We start from the raw sequence: 16,601 nt of genomic DNA, 5'->3' as shown, positions 1-16,601 counted from the left end.
CTATAAAGCTTTTAATTTGGACAAAAAATGCCGACTGGAATTTTGACAAAAGATGCCGCCTAAAATTTTGACAAAAGATGCCGCCTAAGATTTAAAGCATATGTGGTTTGTTTGCAATTCCACCATTAAAACCCATCTCGTCTGCTTTTAATATTTGGTGGTAATTTTAGGTGTTTAATTCTTCATGTAATTCATGTGATCCCTAAAAGATGAATACGAACATAGAAGCTTAAATAATGCAGCTAAAGCAAGATTAAATAATTATCGATGTCGTCAAAATCACTCAAACAATAAAGAATATGAAGTCTTACCTCATGTGAAGCTTCCGAAACATCGATTTCATGTTCCATTCGTCAAAAATAATTTTTCTCAATCAACTTGTTTGTAGTTTCATTGGTTAGGGTTTTGTTCAACAATGGAGGGTCGGAGGGATTTTAATAGTTGAAGAAGATAAATAATACGTTAAAAGTGATTTGGGGTGTATTTAGAATTTTTTTTTCTAAAAACCTAATAAGTTCAAAATTGTCATTGTATAGTAGGGTAAATAAATCATTTAATATTAAATTTTAATGTGAGATGCATTCAACATTTTGTGGGGTGCTAATATAAAAAGCCAAAGAAATTTATTCTTAAGTTACAATTCACAAGATTTATACATAAATTAACCCAAATATTGTATAATTGCATATGTTAAAGTGAGTTATATTACATGATCAAGATTAATATTTGACATGGATACAAGCTGCTAATATGGCCCTTTAGTTGGTTCCATATTTACTTTATTAGAGTCCTTTTACAAAGAAAACGAAATCGAGACAGACTTTATATCATCCCTTTGATAAAACAATATAATAGTCACTTAGTACTACAGTCTAGTAGTATTCTTTTTCGCTTATAAGTGAAAAATTTTAAGTTCGATTCTCGTCATAAGTGAATTTGAACCAAATTATTGCCCCATTATGAGGTTTAACCCACTCAATATAAACGTCCCTGTCCATAACTTTTATACCAAACTCACACTCAAATCAAACCTTTCGCATGAGATTTTGGTATGGCTAATGCTAAAAGACAAAATTTAGACTCATTAACATTATCCTTTTGGTATGCTCATCCAATATTTGCTTTTAATGTTTTTTTTTTGGTCAGATTTTTTTATATTTTTTGTCAACTGATAGATTTTGTTAGATTAAATGTTAGATTAGTCACCAATGAGATTCGAACCCATGCCGTCTTACAATGACTCAACTTCTTTCTACCACTGTGGTAAAATGTCACTTACAAAAAACAATAGAGATGTAATAGGTACTTGGCACTTTTTTTGGTCAGATTGCTTTTATGCTAAATGATGAAATTGTTCATTATCTGTCTGGTTATGAGTAAGGTCTAAAATATCGATATTATCCTGATATTTCCATCGAAATTTCCATGTTTTGGGACTACCGATATTTCCGATATCCTCGATATTTTAGACCTTGATAGGAACTCTATGTGGTACTAAGTCACTCATGTATCTTACCATGCAATGTATAAAGTGTAAAATATTATACTAATTCAATATATATAAATGATTATGGTGTGTTTAAACTTCTTTCATTAATTACTACATATTTTCTACCCTCACAATGTTTGCCAGTTCGCTATATAATCAACTTAAATAAGTTAAATCCATCATACAATACATTTCCTTCCAATTTTTTTGTGATAAACTAATAGATAATTGACTAAATAAATATCCTGCAAAGTTTCAATAAAAATTTTCAAGTTTTTCTTACAAGTTCCGTGGTTTTTATTCAATTTTTATCGATATTGATAGTATCCCGATATTTCTATCGAAATTTCCATGTTTTTTAACCACCAATATTTCCGATATCATTGATATTTTATACCTTGGTTATGAGGATCCTCCTGAGAAGATTTAGTGGCCATATATGAATATCAATCCATTCCAATGCTTATTGACCAGAGAAAATTATATAACTATCCACACTATATGCATAAGATTAATGTCTCGCATACAACAAGATTTCCTTTTGGTTCACACCATGGACCAAAATATTGATATTATCGATGATATTTCACCGATAATATCGTTTTTGTGAGAGGGCAATATTTTCACGAGTATCCACTTAATTATTATCAATATATCGCGATATTATCGGAGGAATTCGTCGTTGTCGTCTGGAACCCTACTCCCCCATTGACGACGACCTCTTCGATCGCCTCCTGGACTCCCTCCTCCTCCTCGTCTTCAACAAGATCGGTGACTTGAAGACCCTTGGCAGCCGCTGCGTCGTTCTCTGTGGCGGTGAACGACTCCCAAAGATGTGGCAGTCATCGGATCCCATTCGTTCGACGGTGGGACCCACTCGAACCATTTTTGTTTGCCATGAAACGACTTGTGGTGGTCGGAACACCTCTAGACACCCACGGCCTCGCCGGAGATGGGTGTGCCTAATCCCGAGCCGATTTCATCCCAAAAACCTTAGAAAAACACGAGATAGAACTTAAAAATTCACATCTAAGCTTCAATCTAAAACAAAAAAAGGTAAACCCGAAGCTTACCTAACCGAAGAAGATTAAGAAGCTTGCCGGAGAGTTCCTGCGTTCGCCGAGTTGCAGAGACAAGAAGGAGAGGGAGAAATACGAGGTTTGATGACGATGATGATAATGGTAATGATGTTTGCACGATGGTGCTGCTGTGTGTGTCTCGGCGACAGAGAGGGAAGAGATAGAAGGTTTCGAGAGAGAGATATAGAGTGCAGAGAAAGAAGAAGAAGAAAGAGAAAGGAAAGAAGGTCACGGGGTAGGGGACGGAAAGAGAGAAGAGTGAAGAGTGATATGGTGCTACCAAGTGGCAGTTTGGGAATGTTTAGGAATCTAGATAAAGGGTCTAGATTTAATCAAAATGGGGGGGGCCAAAATGAAATCTTAATAAAACTTTAGGGGACTTACGAAATTATACATATAAATGGGGGTTGGGGTGTTACATGTCGCACCCACTACCTGCAACCCAGAAAAATAAATAAATAAATAAAACCCTAATAGTTGAGGTAGTTTTGTGTAATTTACCCTAATATTTATTATCTAGGATAAATTTCTATATTTAAAAAAACACTAAGGGATTCGAACCCTCCCATTTTACTCCTTCAACATCTTGACCACCATATCATTTATGTTTTAGTGAAAATATGCTAAAATATTTATATATATGGTTTTGTTTTGAATTCTTTTTGCAAGAAACAAATCTACACATAGAGATGATGAAGATAGTGAAAATTTTGAACCTCGTAAGAACTCTATGTGGTATTAAATCACTCATGTATCTTACCATGCAATGTGTAAAGTGTAAAATATTGTACTAACTCATTATATATAAATGATTATAATGCGTTTATACTTCTTTCATTAATTACTACATATTTTCTACACTCACAATGTTTGCCAGCTCATTATATAATCAACTTAAATTAGTTAAATCCATCATGCAATGCATTTCCTTCCAATTTTTTGTGATAAACTAATAGATAATTGACTAAATAAACATCCTGCAAAGTTTCAATAAAAATTTCCAAGTTTTTCTTACAATTTCCATGGTTTTTATTCAATTTTTATCGATATCGATAATATCCCGATATTTCCATCGAAATTTCTGTGTTTTTTGACTACCAATATTTCCGATATCATCGATATTTTATACCTTGGTTCACACACTGTTCGTTGCTTCGACAAGACATTTAGAAATGCTTCTTCATAAAGTACTTCTGTACAATAGCAAAAATTTAACACAAAAGAACTTTTAACTTTGGGAATTGTTATTGGCATTCCAAATTTTCTATATTTAGAAAGAAAAATACATTTGTGAGGAGTGTAGAATGAGATTTTTAGAGTGCCAATAACACTTCCCTTAACATTTTGTAAAACATAATCAGAAGTACATTTTGTAATCTTAATGCGATTTTAATTATTTCAAATTCACTTTTAAACAAGTCGACATGTTCCTAATTAGGTCGATTTTACCCTAAAAGTATGAAATAATTTGTTCTTGATTTGGCATGTCCAGTGCCATTGTTCTATAGTGAGATTAATGTGGTGCACGAGGCTTAGGGCTGGTTTGGTATTGTTGTGCTTTGAAAAAAAAGTTGCTTCTGTTGTGCTTTGAAAAAAAAGTTGCTTCTGTTGTGCTTAGGCATGGCAATTCCTGATACCACCCGATAACCCGACACGACACGACACGAAATTAACAGGTGTTCGAGTCGACACGATAACGAATTGGGTCGTTATCGGATAACCCGATAAGCACCTGTTAAGATAACGGGTTGGTTCGTGTATACACGTGGGTAACACGATACACGATAAGCAGAATATTAATTTAATAATTGTATAACCCTAAAAAATACTATAAATATATATATATATATTAAATTAACTATAATAATTATAATAATTATATATACTATAATAATTATACCCCCAAAATACTAACTATAATAATTATATATATAATTTTAAATTAAATTTTATACCCCTGAAAACTATAATAATTATACGTACATAATAAATAGATTTAAATCTACTTAATAAATATATATACCATTGAATTTGATGGGATACGAATTATACGAAACTAATTTCAACAATCCAACTGTCAAACTTGTTTGTATATGCTTCGAGATTGCATCATTAAAAAATCACAAAAAACAAACATTCAAAGATCAAGTAACCGAACAAAACTTTTCAACGGTTATAAAACGAAAAATCACGATTTAACTATTATTTTAACTCCGATTTTTATGATTTTTTACAGCTACACTCTTTGACCCTATATGAATACAATGAATGAATTCGATCTTCAATTTAAAATATTTACAGATATCTTATGCTATACTTAATGAAAGTATGAATAAACTCTTAAGTGTTAGTGAATCTATTGTTTTAATGGGAGACTCATTCGACGAAACTAGTTTCAACGATCCAACCGTCAAACATGTTTGTATATACTTCGAGATCGCATATGCCAAAAATTGCAAAAATCAAACATTCAAAGATTAAGTAACCAAACAAAACTTTTCAACGGTTATAAAACGAAAAATCACGATTTAATGACTATTTTAACTCTGATTTTGATGATTTTTTGCAGCTACACTTCTTGACCCTACATGAATACAATGAATGAATTCGATCTTCAATTTAAAAAATTACACTGGTGGATACCACAAAATCTTATATTATACTTAATGAGTATGAATAAACTATACTAATTATATACATTAAGGGTGCGTTTGCTGCGCCGGACTGTCTTGGACTGGACTAGCTGCCGGGACTAAGCTGGACTGGCTTAGACTGGACTAAGCTGGACTAACTTAGTGAAGTGTTTGGTGCAGTCTCGGACTAAGAAGCAGGATAAGAAAAACAGTACTGTTCACCAGATTTGTGTTTGCTTAGACTAGGACTACAAATTTTTGCCATTGTGTAATAGAGTAATGCTACAAATCTCATGATATGGGTTAATTGGAGCATATTTTTACCATGTATATTATGAATCTTAAAAAAAATTGACAATTGTTTTGTTTCTATTACCTGCTAATAGAATTGGGTTTAATTTACAAATGTAGCTTGATTTAAACTCTATCACCCAACAGAAGAAAAATAATAGTGGCCAATACATGCAACTTCAACAAATACAAGTACATAAGATCTCCATAATTTAGAAAATCCTAGTTAACATTAGTTAACAATAGCCAAAATAGATCTCCATAATTTACAAAATGGCTAGTTAACATAAGCCAAAATACTAGTGCAAAGCTAAGTTATAAGTCATAACATAAGATTGTATGATTAATAAAATACATCCATGTTAACGTTAATAAAATACATCCATGTTAACATTAGCAAAAATCCTCATCCCCTTGCGTTGTCGCTTAGAAGCCTTTGGACGAACACTTTCTTGAGTTCCGGTTTGATTGCCCTGAACACTCCCACATTTTTTTGTTTATCCAAAATAAGAGACAATGCATCAATTTGATCCATAGGAGAGAGACCCATTGCTTCAAGTTCATTAGCTATGTCAGTATGATCTGCAGTACCTTGAACTAAAGCTTCAGTTACCATTTGCATCCTCTTCCCACTTTCAACATAAAAATCTTTCAGTCCACTGATAATTGCCTCGGTTCCATCACTTGAACTTCCCACAGCTCTTTTCCTCTTTCTTTGGCTATTTTCAGATGGGGTGCTTTGTTGGCTTTGTTGGTTCATTGAAGAAACAAAATTATCACCTCCAATATCACTTTCACCAACATGATCATGACTTTGTTCCTCCACCATTTGAGCAGGGGTTTCGGCTACATTACCCGTAGCCCGATCTTTTCCAAATATATATGCAAATCTATCAAACAGTGGAAAAGGCTTGCTTCTCCATCCATCGGCTTCTTTATTTCTCTAAGATTATATCAACATAGCAAAACTAAAATTTAGCATGCGTAACAAATATAAGAGCAAGAATATAACTAATGCATAAATAAAATAGGATATGAACCTGCACATAAGTTTGCCATGCGTCATCACTGTCAACTTCAACGCACTTTTTGACATCATTCCATGCAAATCCACTTGTGTTTATCATGTCAACGACCATACTATATGTTTTTTTCCATTTCTTCAACTTGGACTCAATATGTGGATTTGCCTTTATATTTGAATGAGGACATAAAACATTGACAGCTTTTGCTATTTCAACCAAAGTACCTTGTTTGAAAGCACCGGTGTCACACCGTTGCTTCCGAGCAACAAAATCCTCAAGAACTCCTAGTAATACTTCTTCCTCAAATGCTTCCCATTTACGCCTTCTTCCTTTTGGCTCTTGAGTAGCATTCAAAATATTTTCGTTATCCATACCTAAACAAAAAATATTTTAATGAAGGAAAATACCATACAAATAATCAATTTGCATAATATCCAATCAACTTGCATAATATCCAATCAACTTGCATAATATCCAATTAATTTGCATATCATCCAATCATTGTGCTAATATCTAACAAATGCATGATAAAAAGGAATACTAAAATAAAATGTTATCATTAAAACATATAGCTAGTTCGGTTGCTGGTTCCTAATTGCTCTCCACTCATTATACATTTCCTGAGCCATATCATTCCTCATTGCAGTCCACTGGTCCGATGATTGAACACTACCAACATATTCACCTTCTTCTGTATTTTGTCCATCTTCTATTATTGGCAAATTCTCCATTAGATCTACTGACATCTCTTGCCTAATAAGATTGTGTAGTAGGCAACAAGCGGTAATTATTCGACCTTGTGTCCTTATCGGATAGAAAGATGGACTCCTTAGTATCGACCACCTTCCTTTTAGCAAGCCAAAACAGCGTTCAATTACATTCCTTGCCTTAGAATGCTTCATGTTAAAATATTCTTCCTTATTAGAAGGTGTTCGTCCCTCCCATTCAGATAAATGATAAGGTATTCCTCTATAGGGTGCAAGGAATCCTTCACCATTTGTATAACCACCATCTACAAGGTAATAACAACCTAATGAAAAAAAAAACAGACCTTATTAGTGTTTTGTAGTTGACAAACAGAACCAAACCTAACTTAGAAAGTTGAGACTAAGTAATAGTCTTACCCGCTGGTACCTTAAAACCATTAGGCCTACTAATTGCATCATGTAGCACTCTAGAGTCTGATGCGGAACCCTCCCACCCCGGAAACACATATATGAACTGCATATCTCCTGAACACACACCTAACACATTAGTTGCGACTCGACCCTTTCTTGTTCGGTATCTTGGTTTGTCAATTTCAGGTACATGCACATCAATGTGTGTTCCATCCAATGCTCCCAAGCAATTCTTAAAAATAAAAAATAAAAAACTTTTTGTTAATTTATACAAAGGGAATGAAGAGTTAAAGCTTAGGGAAAATGAAAAATATTTCTCATCATACCTTAAAACATCGCCACCTAGCATCTGTAGAATCAATAGGCACAGGCTGGGGGACTTTTAGTAGGATACCTTGTAATCGCAAAATTCCTTGCAATACGCTATTGAAATACCTACTTATAGTCTCTCCCGACCTATAAAATCTACCGCCAACACTACGATTCTTAGTATGATGTGCTAATATTTGTAAAGTCATACACACCTGTTCCTCTACAGACACCAAACCATCAGTTTTTACCCTCCCATCTTGACGAAGTAAGTCGCATAATATGCCAAAAATCCTTCTATCCATTCTCAATTCGTTAACACATTCAGTATCAGTATTCCTTATTATACCATTCAGATAACACAAACTAATCTCTCGTCTAATAAGTGAACGGTTAGTCAATGTGAGTCGTTCAACATGTCTCTGTTTGCCACGTAGCATCATCACCACAAGAATCGTACAAATACAAATTGTCTCCAAATAAGACATCTCTAACAATAAGATCAATAAAAGCTTCCTTCGATCCATATCTATCCAAACAAAAAAAAAACAAAAAACAAATTAACTAAATCATTAACCCGAGGCAACAAATATACATATGGCGTTGAAAAAAAAAATTTCATTAACCCGAGGCAACAAATATACAGGTGGCGTTGAAAAAAAAAAATTTCATTAACCCGAGGCATCATATTCAAAATGTTCTACTCTTATACATCTATAAACATGTGTCTAAGAACACTAGTATGAGGATTGCTATCATTGCTAGGCATTGCATGTGAAAAGGGAAATTAAAGGACACCTGTAATACAGTAGCCTTAGCCTTAGCCTTCCGTTTATGCTCCTCTTCTCTGCAACCAACAACCACAACAAATTGCAATTCAGCATCAACCCCACACAATACAAAACATTCACATTGTATACACAGTACATACATACACACTGCAAACACAGTACATACATACACACACTACATACACTGCATACACTACACACACACTACATACACTACACACACACACTGCATACACTACACACACACCCTGCAAGTACACACACAGTGCATACATACATACACACACTGCATACATACACACTGCATACACAGTACACAAACACACACACTGCATACACCTTGCACACACAGTACACACACACTACACACACACACACTGCATACACACTCATTCACACACACACACTGCACACACACTCACACTCACACTCACTCACACTCACACACAAACACAGTCACACACACACACACACGGGGACAGAGTGCAACACACTCTTACCCTCACACACACACACACTGCACACACACACTACATACACACTCATTCACACACACACTGCACACACACACTGCTTACACACTCACACACACACTGCACACACTCACACTCACACACACTCACACTCACACTCACACACACACACACTGCACATTGCACACACACACTGCATACACACTCATTCACACACACACTGCACACACACACTGCTTACACACTCACACACACACTGCACACACACACACTGCGCACACACTCACACTCACACACACTCACACTCACACTCACTCACACTCACACACAAACACAGTCACACACACACACACACGGGGACAGAGTGCAACACACTTTTACCCTCACACACACACACACACACACTGCACACACACACTACACACACACACACTGCACACACACTCACATTCACACTGCACACACACACACCGCACACACACTCACACTCACACACACTCACATTCACACTCACTCACACTCACACACAAACACAGTCACACACACACACACACGGGGACAGAGTGCAACACACTCTTACCCTCACACACACACACACACACTGCACACACACACTGCATACACACTCATTCACACACACACTGCACACACACACTGCTTACACACTCACACACACACTGCACACACACACACACTGCGCACACACTCACACTCACACACACTCACACTCACACTCACTCACACTCACACACAAACACAGTCACACACACACACACACGGGGACAGAGTGCAACACACTCTTACCCTCACACACACACACACACACTGCACACACACACTGCACACACACACACTGCACACACACTCACACTCACACTGCACACACACACACCGCACACACACTCACACTCACACACACTCACATTCACACTCACTCACACTCACTCACACTCACACACAAACACAGTCACACACACACACACACGGGGACAGAGTGCAACACACTCTTACCCTCACACACACACACACACACACACTGCACACACACACTGCATACACACTCATTCACACACACACTGCACACACACACTGCTTACACACTCACACACACACACTGCACACACACTCACACTCACACTCACACACACACGGGGACAGAGTGCAACACACTCTTACCCTCACACACACACACTGCACACACACACTGCATACACACACACTGCATACACAGTCATTCACACACACATTGCATACACACTCATTCACACACACACTGCACACACACACACTGCATACACACTCACACACACACACACTGCACACACATACTGCACACACACACACACACACTGCATACACACTCATTCACACACACACTGCATACAGCTTGATTCACACACACACTGCATACACACACACACTGCACACACACTCACACTCACACTCACACTCACCCACAAACACAGTCACACACACACACACACAGGGACAGAATGCAACACACTAACACACACACACTGCATACACACACACACACACTGCACACACACTCACACTCACACTCACTCACACTCACACTCACTCACACTCACACTTACACTCACACTCACTCACACTCACACTCACTCACACTCACACTTACACTCACACTCACACACACACACACTGTCACACACACACACACACGGGGACAGAGTGCAACAAACACACACACTGCATACACCTTGCACTCACTCACACTCACTCACACTCACTTACACTCACACTCACACTTACACTCACACTCACTCACACTCACACTCACTCACACTCACACTTACACTCACACTCACACACACACACTGTCACACACACACACACACGGGGACAGAGTGCAACACACTCTTACCCTCACACACACACACACACACACACACTGCACACACACTGCACAACACACTGCACACACACACTGCATACACACACACACTGCATACACACTCATTCACACACACACTACATACACACTCATTCACACACACACTGCACACACACACACTGCATACACACTCATTCACACACACACTGCACACACACACACTGCACACACACCTAAATCAAATAACTCAACAATGTTTTGTAATAACTCACACTGCACAATCGAAATCAACAATTGACTGGTTAAGAAATTAAAATCTAAAAGCTACAGACCCTAGAAAACCAGAATCAAAAGATATACAAACTTATCCCACAGAATCAACCATTAATCGAAGGCCAGAGCAACAGCAAGCTATGTTTTGTAATAACACACACACACACTGCTTTATGAAAACCCCAAATTCCAAATTTCAAACCCCAAATTCCAAATTTCTAATGTCAATTTCAAACCCCAAAGTCCAAGCTTTATGAAAACCCCAATTTCTAATCTCAATTTCACCTAAATATCAAAACCCTAAAATTTGTTCAACTGCAGAATCAAATAAAGCTCAAACCCAAAACAAATACGCCCAAATCGACGAAAAAAATCCGCCCAAATCGACCCAAATCGACGAAAAAATTCGAACAATCGAAGCTTACCAGACAACTGGAGGCAGATGAGGGCGAGCAGATCTGTTACGTGAAGACGAGGGAGCGGACGACGAGAGGAACAGATGAGGAGCAGGATGCAGATGAGGGCGACCAGGATGCAGCTGACGGCGAGCAGGACGAAGAGATGAGGATGAGGAGGATGACGTGAGGGATGAGGTCTTACGAATCCGGACGTTTTTGGGGTGGTTCGCTAAGAACTGCTAGCGAAGGGTTTAATCCGTGCGAGTCGGATCTAATCCCATTAAACCTAATCCTTGCCCCTACCAAACATCAGACTACAATACCAATTAGTGTAGTCTAGTCCAGTCCCCCCTAAGAAGGTCAAACAAACACGTCCTAATTTAACAATTTTATACCCCTAAAAACTAAAATGATTACATATATATATATATATATATATATATATATATATTAAATTATGTGTTTTAATGTTTTGAAGTAATATTTATGTGGCAAAGTGTGGTATGTGCAAATTTAAGAAAAATATATATTTTTCTTAACGGGTCATAACAAGTGTGACACGACACGAACCGTTAAGATAACAGGTGTTACACGAACACGACAGACACGATCCGTTTGCCAGGCCTAGCTGTGCTGTAAGAATAAGCAGTTGTGAAATAAAGCAGCAGAGTGTTTGATAAACTTTTTTGTAAAAATGCTTTTGAAAAAAAAAACAGTATTATAGTGTTTGGTAAACTTTTATGTAAAAAGATGTGAAAAAGCCGGTTTTTCAAAGCTGGGTTTTGCAGCTTTGTGTTTTTGGCTTTTTTCACCCAAAATTGTGAAAAAAAACTGAAGCTGAATGTTTACCAAACACAAAAAAACTCCCAACTTTTTTTGATACCCACTTTTTTCAAAATCACCTCAGTACCAAACCAGGCCTTACTATCCACTATACATTCTATGGATTGAGTTACTTGGGAGGTTCTTCATTCTTGACCTAATTGGCAAAGCATAGGTGGGTGGCTAGTGAGAGTCGACATAGATATATCCAACAATTTCAACAACAAAAATTGATTGACCCTATTGTCCGCTTTGGTAGCATGATATAGTTGAAGCATCTAATTCAAAACCAATCGTCAACAGGTATTGGACACAATATTTCAGCGTGTAATACAAGACTTCAATTAAAAACGTGTTGCATGATAACTGAAGTGTTAGTTGACGATGGCAACTCCATGCCAAATGAAACAAATACTATAACAATTGTAGGGTAGCAGGAAGAAGAAGAGCCACTTTAGGTTGAGGCTGCATATTTGGATAGTGTATAACGTTTAGTATTATGGAGATAATGCAGGCCAAAACTTGATAGTCTTGTCAAAACCAAAAAAAAAAAAAGAATTTAATCAAAGATATTATAAAGCTAATTGTAATAATTAACAGAACACGATTCATTTGAATTCCGACTACTGAAGAAAATGCCTCATAATTTTTTTTTTAACACCCAGTATTATCTACATTAAGAAGAATGAGGTGGGCTTAGCTTCACTATGGGCTAACGATAATGTGACTCAAATTTGCATTTGGCAATGATTAAACCTAAAACCTCTCACTTACAAGTGAAAAGGAATACTACTAGACCGTAATACGAAGTGACAATGAGACTTAACCAATCACATTTGAATAGAATTATTTCCATGTTGTTAAGGGTGGTGCCGTTAATTTGGACTTTGATTAAAGATTTGAAAGGATTCTTATGGACTTTGATTAAAGATTTAAATGGATTTAGAGAGACTCTCCTGTCATTTTAAAAATTATTTTTTTAGTAAAACAAAAAAAAAAATGATGGAGAGACTGGGAGGCATAGCTGGCGATCATGGCAGCGAAATGGTAAGTGAGGGTTTAGGGTTTAAGTGGGAATGGGAGGCATAACTTTCTTTCTTTCTTTCTTTCTTTCTTTCTCTCTCTCTGTAACTTGTGTATATTCAAGTCAACATGGTAAACTCGATATATTTGGAATTAAGACCGTGATATAATAATACCAAGTAGAAAGAAGAGAAGAGAGCAATTGGGTGGTTGGGAAATTGTAAAATGGTCAAATTGAATTAAATTCTATGAACCGGAAGGCTAATATGATAAAATAAAAAAAATAAAAAAAATAAAAAAAATAGAAAGCAAATCCAGGGGGAGAAATCTCAGTCAGGTTACCTTGGTGGGGTGGGAGGGGAGGGTGTGGCTGAGACGCCATAAGAGCAGTTCCAGCCATGCTGGTTGCTCGGGCCACAGGGGAGGAGAAAGGGCCCTCTGGCCGGTGGGTGCAGCTCCAGCCGTGTGAAGGCCGAGCGACGGTGGGAGCCCGAGCGAAGGGGGGTGGGGAGTCGACGGGCCTATGGCCCGAGGGTTTTACAATTTTTTATGTTTTTTTGTGTCAGAGAGAGAGAGGGAGAGAGAGAGAGAGGGGGGACCGGTTGCAATTTTTTATTATTTAAACAAACAAAAAAAATTATTATTTTAATTGCTTATTGCCAGGGGGAGGGTTTCAAGGGTGGAGATGTAAATGTCAATTACTGTTCATTAATGGTAGTTACTATTCATTTAAGGCAGTTACTGTTCAATAGGGTGGATTAAATAGTGTATTGCCAGGGGGAGGGCTCCATGGCTGGAGTTGCTCTAAGGGAGGCAGGAAGGATGAGTTTCTTGGAGAAAATGGAGAAAGTAATGGTAAGAGAGAGAAAGAGAGAAAAAAAGCTCAAGTTGCAGAGTGGAGAAAGAGAGATAGAAAGAGAGAAAAAAGCAAGACGGTTGAAAAGAAATTCTAGGGGTGGAGGTAGGATTTTTATACTTACCATCCCTTCTCAAATCCTACAAAATCTCTTATTGAATGAAATCCTTCGTAATCTATAAAAAATTTAATACATATAGATTTGTATGTACTCAATTAAAATCCTTTAAAATTCTAGTTGACTACACCTAAATTTTAAACTCTTTTAAAATCATTTAATTGATTACCCCTATATTTGAATGGACTCTTTTAATATCTTTTAAAATCATAGTTGACTATAATAGGATTATAAAGTCTTCCAAAATCCTTATAAATCTTTTTTTTTTTAACAAACTTTATGGCCTATATTTAACCAAGGGGTACGGCATAGAGAAAGAGAGTGGAGTATAGGCTTGAGGAATTGTGTGTTAATTCTCCAGTCCTTATGCCTTTATTTATAGTAATTAGGAGGAGAGAAACTTGCTCTCCAAGTAATACAAAGTCTATTAGAGTCTATTAGGAAAGATCATCTAGATCCCAAAGGATTCCTATTTTATCTCTACTTAAGATTTACACAATCACAATATTGATAACAACATATGTCACAACACTCCCTCTTAAGTGTGAAAATACTCAAGTATATGGCGCATCAGATCTTCAGGCAAATGTAGAAGCAGTTGATGAAGTCGTTGTGGATGCAAATTTTCTCCTCCTCGATCTTGGACGATTTTGCACCTACAAAACAATTAACACCTTAGGTTAAGGCCAAGAGCCTCACACGCCCACGATGAATGGGGGGGGGCTTTGGCCGAAGAACCTCCGATGCCAAAGTTAGAATTTAGAGAGAAAGAGTGTTTAGAGAATTTTGGGATTTTTGCCAAAGTGTTGGAATTTTTTCTCCTCTTTTTGGTGAGAATGGGAGTATATTTATAAGGATAGGAGGTGGCAGGGTTTTTTGGGTTTAATTAGGAGTTACAAAATAATTAGCCAATAACTCCCTAATTAACTTGGCTAATTATTTGTCATATAAAGGAAAAAAGGTAGAAGGATGAAAGATGGCCGGCCTTTTTGTGGGAGTTAGGGTAAAGTGAATGGTCTAAATGCTAATTAAGGGAATAATTAGCTAATTATCATTATTTTAGAAGGAATGTTTTAGGAATGATGGAATAGGTATAATATTTAGCTAATTGATTAGCTAAATAATGGAATAGGAAATATATGAATAAATTAGGTTTTAAGTTGATACCTATTTTGGGCACTTTTGACTTGGTTGAAGGATAATTGACTGCTGCTTGCGCGTGGGAATCCCGGTATGCCCCAAGGGTAGTTTTGTCTTCTTTTGTCAAAAATCCACGTGTCGCCTTGTGAATATTTTTTGCTCCACAAATGCCCCCACACCTGTTGGGCTGCTCGCAGAAAAAGGCAGCAGGTGTAGAGATCTTCTTGCTTTAGGAAACTTAGGACTGCTTCCTATTTTGATATAGATTCTCTCTTTAATATGAAATTAGATCCTTCTAGGAAAGGGAAATAAATTTCTCTCAAAGCCTATTTAAGTCCACCTTAAGTGGGTTATTAAATCAACTTTGGAGAGCGATTTATTCTACCCTACAAGAGAGAGATAGCTTAGAGGATATTTGTTCCCCCTCCTCTAGCAATCTTCTACATCTTGCCCGTGCAAATGACCGTCTTTCGTTGCTTTCTTCGTCTTCTTCGTGCCGCACTGAGGTAAGAAAAAAATTAATTTTCCTTGTCTTCTTCTTGGATGGTGCTACCGCGGGGCAGCTGTCGGGGTGGTGCAGCACGTCGGCTGGCATGGGCCAGGAGTTGGCTCGGCATGGGCCGAGGAGGTATTGTGGCAGGGACCACTGTTTTAAGCTACCTGACTTGGCTAGAACCAAGGGCAGCTTGTGTGGCTAGGGCCACGGATTGTGGCGCTGGGGCGCAGTACTAGGCGAGTCACATGGTTCATGTCCTTTTAGGCTTTTGGACACGACGCGAGCTAGGCCAGTGATTGAGAGAAATGAAGAGGTTACGGGCCTCATAAGCTGCTGGAATGTTGGGTTGAACTCCCTTGCTAGGTACCACGAATGGCGTTGGCTACTTTAGCTCTATTCGTCAGGAGAA

The 16,601-nt window shown here is 37.5% G+C and overlaps 2 protein-coding genes and 1 long non-coding RNA gene across 3 annotated transcripts; all 3 read right to left on the bottom strand.

Moving 5' to 3' along the window:
• Nucleotides 1-5,750: 5,750 nt before the first annotated feature.
• Nucleotides 5,751-7,001, bottom strand: LOC139189743 (uncharacterized). Its single transcript, XM_070808921.1, has 2 exons — nucleotides 6,533-7,001; nucleotides 5,751-6,435 (listed from the first exon to the last, which is right to left on the bottom strand). Exons 1-2 carry the CDS (start codon nucleotides 6,887-6,889, stop codon nucleotides 5,899-5,901), a joined length of 894 nt encoding a protein of 297 aa, XP_070665022.1. The 5' UTR covers nucleotides 6,890-7,001; the 3' UTR covers nucleotides 5,751-5,898.
• On the bottom strand, nucleotides 6,961-8,227 carry LOC139189744 (protein ALP1-like). The gene is made up of 3 exons (XM_070808922.1): nucleotides 7,962-8,227; nucleotides 7,642-7,867; nucleotides 6,961-7,547 (listed from the first exon to the last, which is right to left on the bottom strand). Exons 1-3 carry the CDS (start codon nucleotides 8,151-8,153, stop codon nucleotides 7,090-7,092), a joined length of 876 nt encoding a protein of 291 aa, XP_070665023.1. The 5' UTR covers nucleotides 8,154-8,227; the 3' UTR covers nucleotides 6,961-7,089.
• Nucleotides 8,228-8,591: 364 nt separating this feature from the next.
• Nucleotides 8,592-11,899, bottom strand: LOC139189754 (uncharacterized). Its single transcript, XR_011573622.1, has 2 exons — nucleotides 11,765-11,899; nucleotides 8,592-8,791 (listed from the first exon to the last, which is right to left on the bottom strand). It is a non-coding gene; the product is annotated as an uncharacterized lncRNA (long non-coding RNA).
• Between the last annotated feature and the right edge of the window lie 4,702 nt (nucleotides 11,900-16,601).

This window comes from Malus domestica, chromosome 12, assembly GCF_042453785.1.
Source record: "Malus domestica chromosome 12, GDT2T_hap1".
Classification (NCBI taxonomy): Eukaryota; Viridiplantae; Streptophyta; class Magnoliopsida; order Rosales; family Rosaceae; genus Malus; species Malus domestica.
Note: the sequence above shows the minus strand (reverse complement) of the source record. Positions and strands in the feature narration are given on the sequence as shown.